The sequence below is a fragment of the Limulus polyphemus genome, unplaced genomic scaffold (genome assembly GCF_000517525.1).
Source record: "Limulus polyphemus unplaced genomic scaffold, Limulus_polyphemus-2.1.2 Scaffold3262, whole genome shotgun sequence".
NCBI classification, from domain to species: domain Eukaryota; kingdom Metazoa; phylum Arthropoda; class Merostomata; order Xiphosura; family Limulidae; genus Limulus; species Limulus polyphemus.
Window position 1 is genome coordinate 82,287 of NW_013668872.1, and position 2,123 is coordinate 84,409.

The following is a 2,123-nucleotide window of genomic DNA, read 5'->3' on the forward strand; positions in this document are numbered from 1 at the left end:
CCACTGTGTAACTGTGTGCTTAACAACAAACAAACTGCAAACGACGTTTCGGTCCGATATTTATGACGCTAAAACCCGAGTTTCGATACCCACTGTGTAACTGTGTGCTTAACAACAAACAAACTGCAAACGACGTTTCGGTCCGATATTTATGACGCTAAAATCCGAGTTTCGATACCCACTGTGTAACTGTGTGCTTAACAACAAACAATCTGCAACGACGTTTCGGTCCGATATTTTGACGCTAAAATCCGAGTTTCGATACCCACTGTGTAACTGTGTGCTTAACAACAAACAAACTGCAAACGACGTTTCGGTCCGATATTTATGACGCTAAAATCCGAGTTTCGATACCCACTGTGTAACTGTGTGCTTAACAACAAACAATCTGTAACGACGTTTCGGGCCGATATTTATGATTTATTTGATTTTAGCAAGAAAGAATAGTCTTAGTTACATTTAATTAATTCAGAAAATTATAACTGAAGAGAAAAAGAAACTGAATTTCTTGTAGTTTTTTTTTTTTGTCGTTAACATGTGTCTAGCCCTACTTATCTACGTGCACACACATATACTCAACATGAATCATAGAAACGTTTTTGTTTTGTTGTTTTTGTTTTTTTTTGTTGTTTTTTTTTTTGGCAAGCATTCTTCAAGTTTTCCAGACGTGGGAGACTTGGTGGAAGAAATCTGTCGTCAGATAATGTTCGTAACGTGAAGTTACAGCTGTTGGAATGCTAACTGTAGTTGTATCTAACTCTTCTGGACGCGTGGAGATTAGTGAAGGTCTACAGGCAATATTGAAGAATGTTGACTGTTGACGATTATTATTATTATTTTAACAAACTCGCGCCCAATTCGTTATTTTATTGAGATTTGAACTCGCAAAATGAATCATTAATATCCATTGTGGTGTTTATACAAAATGTTATCAGCTGAGCAGTGAAGTTGTCTCGACAATAACGTCGTATTTAGATGTACATTAGGGGGTTCTTTGTACTTAGTCATTAAATATATGGAGAAAATAAAAACCCCTATATCACTGGCTTTCTTACTGGCAAAATAAATAGAACCAGAATTTACAATCGTAAAATGTTACTATATTGTAAAATAGTCATAAAAGTAGTATTCTAAAGGTAAGCTATAATGACGAACGCTGAGATTGTTTTCAAACACCAATGTTTCGATAGACAAAGTGGGGAAGCCAGTAATGCAGGGATTTTATTCTCCATTTTATAGTCGAGACAGCTTAGTCTGCTATGGTTTTGATTTTCAAATTTATTTTACAGCTTTTTGAACGACGCCACCTATATTAGAAGCGTCAAATGGACCTTGAAGTTTTACTTTTATTAAACATTTATTTGTATTCAGTCTTATTTCGAGTATGCTCACGACTTGATTCTTCACTATCTAAGACCTAATGAATAATTTAATCCTGAAAGATATTGTTAGCGCAAACCTAAACAGTGGTTAACTCCGCTCTATTCACCGCGGGGATCGAGCCTCGGATTTGAGCGTCGTATGTCCGTAAACCGTATTGTTGACCCACCGGAGAACAGTTTTTTCCTCATCCTCCCTTCAACTTTACTATAACAGGTATTAGGAAAAATGTTATAGCCACATAAAAAAAAAAGCCATGTAGTGCTGGTTACTGAACTTGAAAAAAGGAACCAAACAAGATAGGGATGGAAGTAAACATATCATTTGATCCGGTTAATAATAACATTTGTGTGTTGACTCATTTACAGGTGGAATCGACAAGGACTCCCGACCGAAGATAAGCAACATTAGACCTGGAACTGTTGCCCAGAGGTAATAGACTGAAATTATATATTCACATAGAATAAAAAATGTTACCCAGAGGTAAGGGACTGAAGTTATATATTCATATAGAAAAAATGTTGCCCAGAGGTAAGGGACTGAAGTTATATATATATTCATATAGAAAAAATGTTGCCCAGATGTAAGGGACTGAAGTTATATATATTCATGTAGAAAAAAAGTTTCCCAGAGATAAGGGACTGAAGTTATATATTCATATAGAAAAAGTGTTGCCCAGAGGTAAGGGACTGAAGTTATATATTCATATAGAACAGCTTTCACTCTGTTTCTGTTAATCTTTT

General features: G+C 35.6%; 1 protein-coding gene across 1 annotated transcript in view; it reads left to right on the forward strand.

Annotated features, from left to right (window-relative positions):
* LOC106469009 (glutamate receptor-interacting protein 1-like) overlaps positions 1–2,123 on the forward strand; it is a gene marked incomplete at its 5' end in the record, with an annotated part of 26,147 nt that overhangs the window by 4,112 nt on the left and 19,912 nt on the right. Inside the window, one exon of the mRNA XM_022397410.1 lies at positions 1,749–1,812. Within this exon, the coding sequence (XP_022253118.1) occupies positions 1,749–1,812 (64 nt within the window). The remainder of the gene's footprint in view (positions 1–1,748; positions 1,813–2,123) is intronic.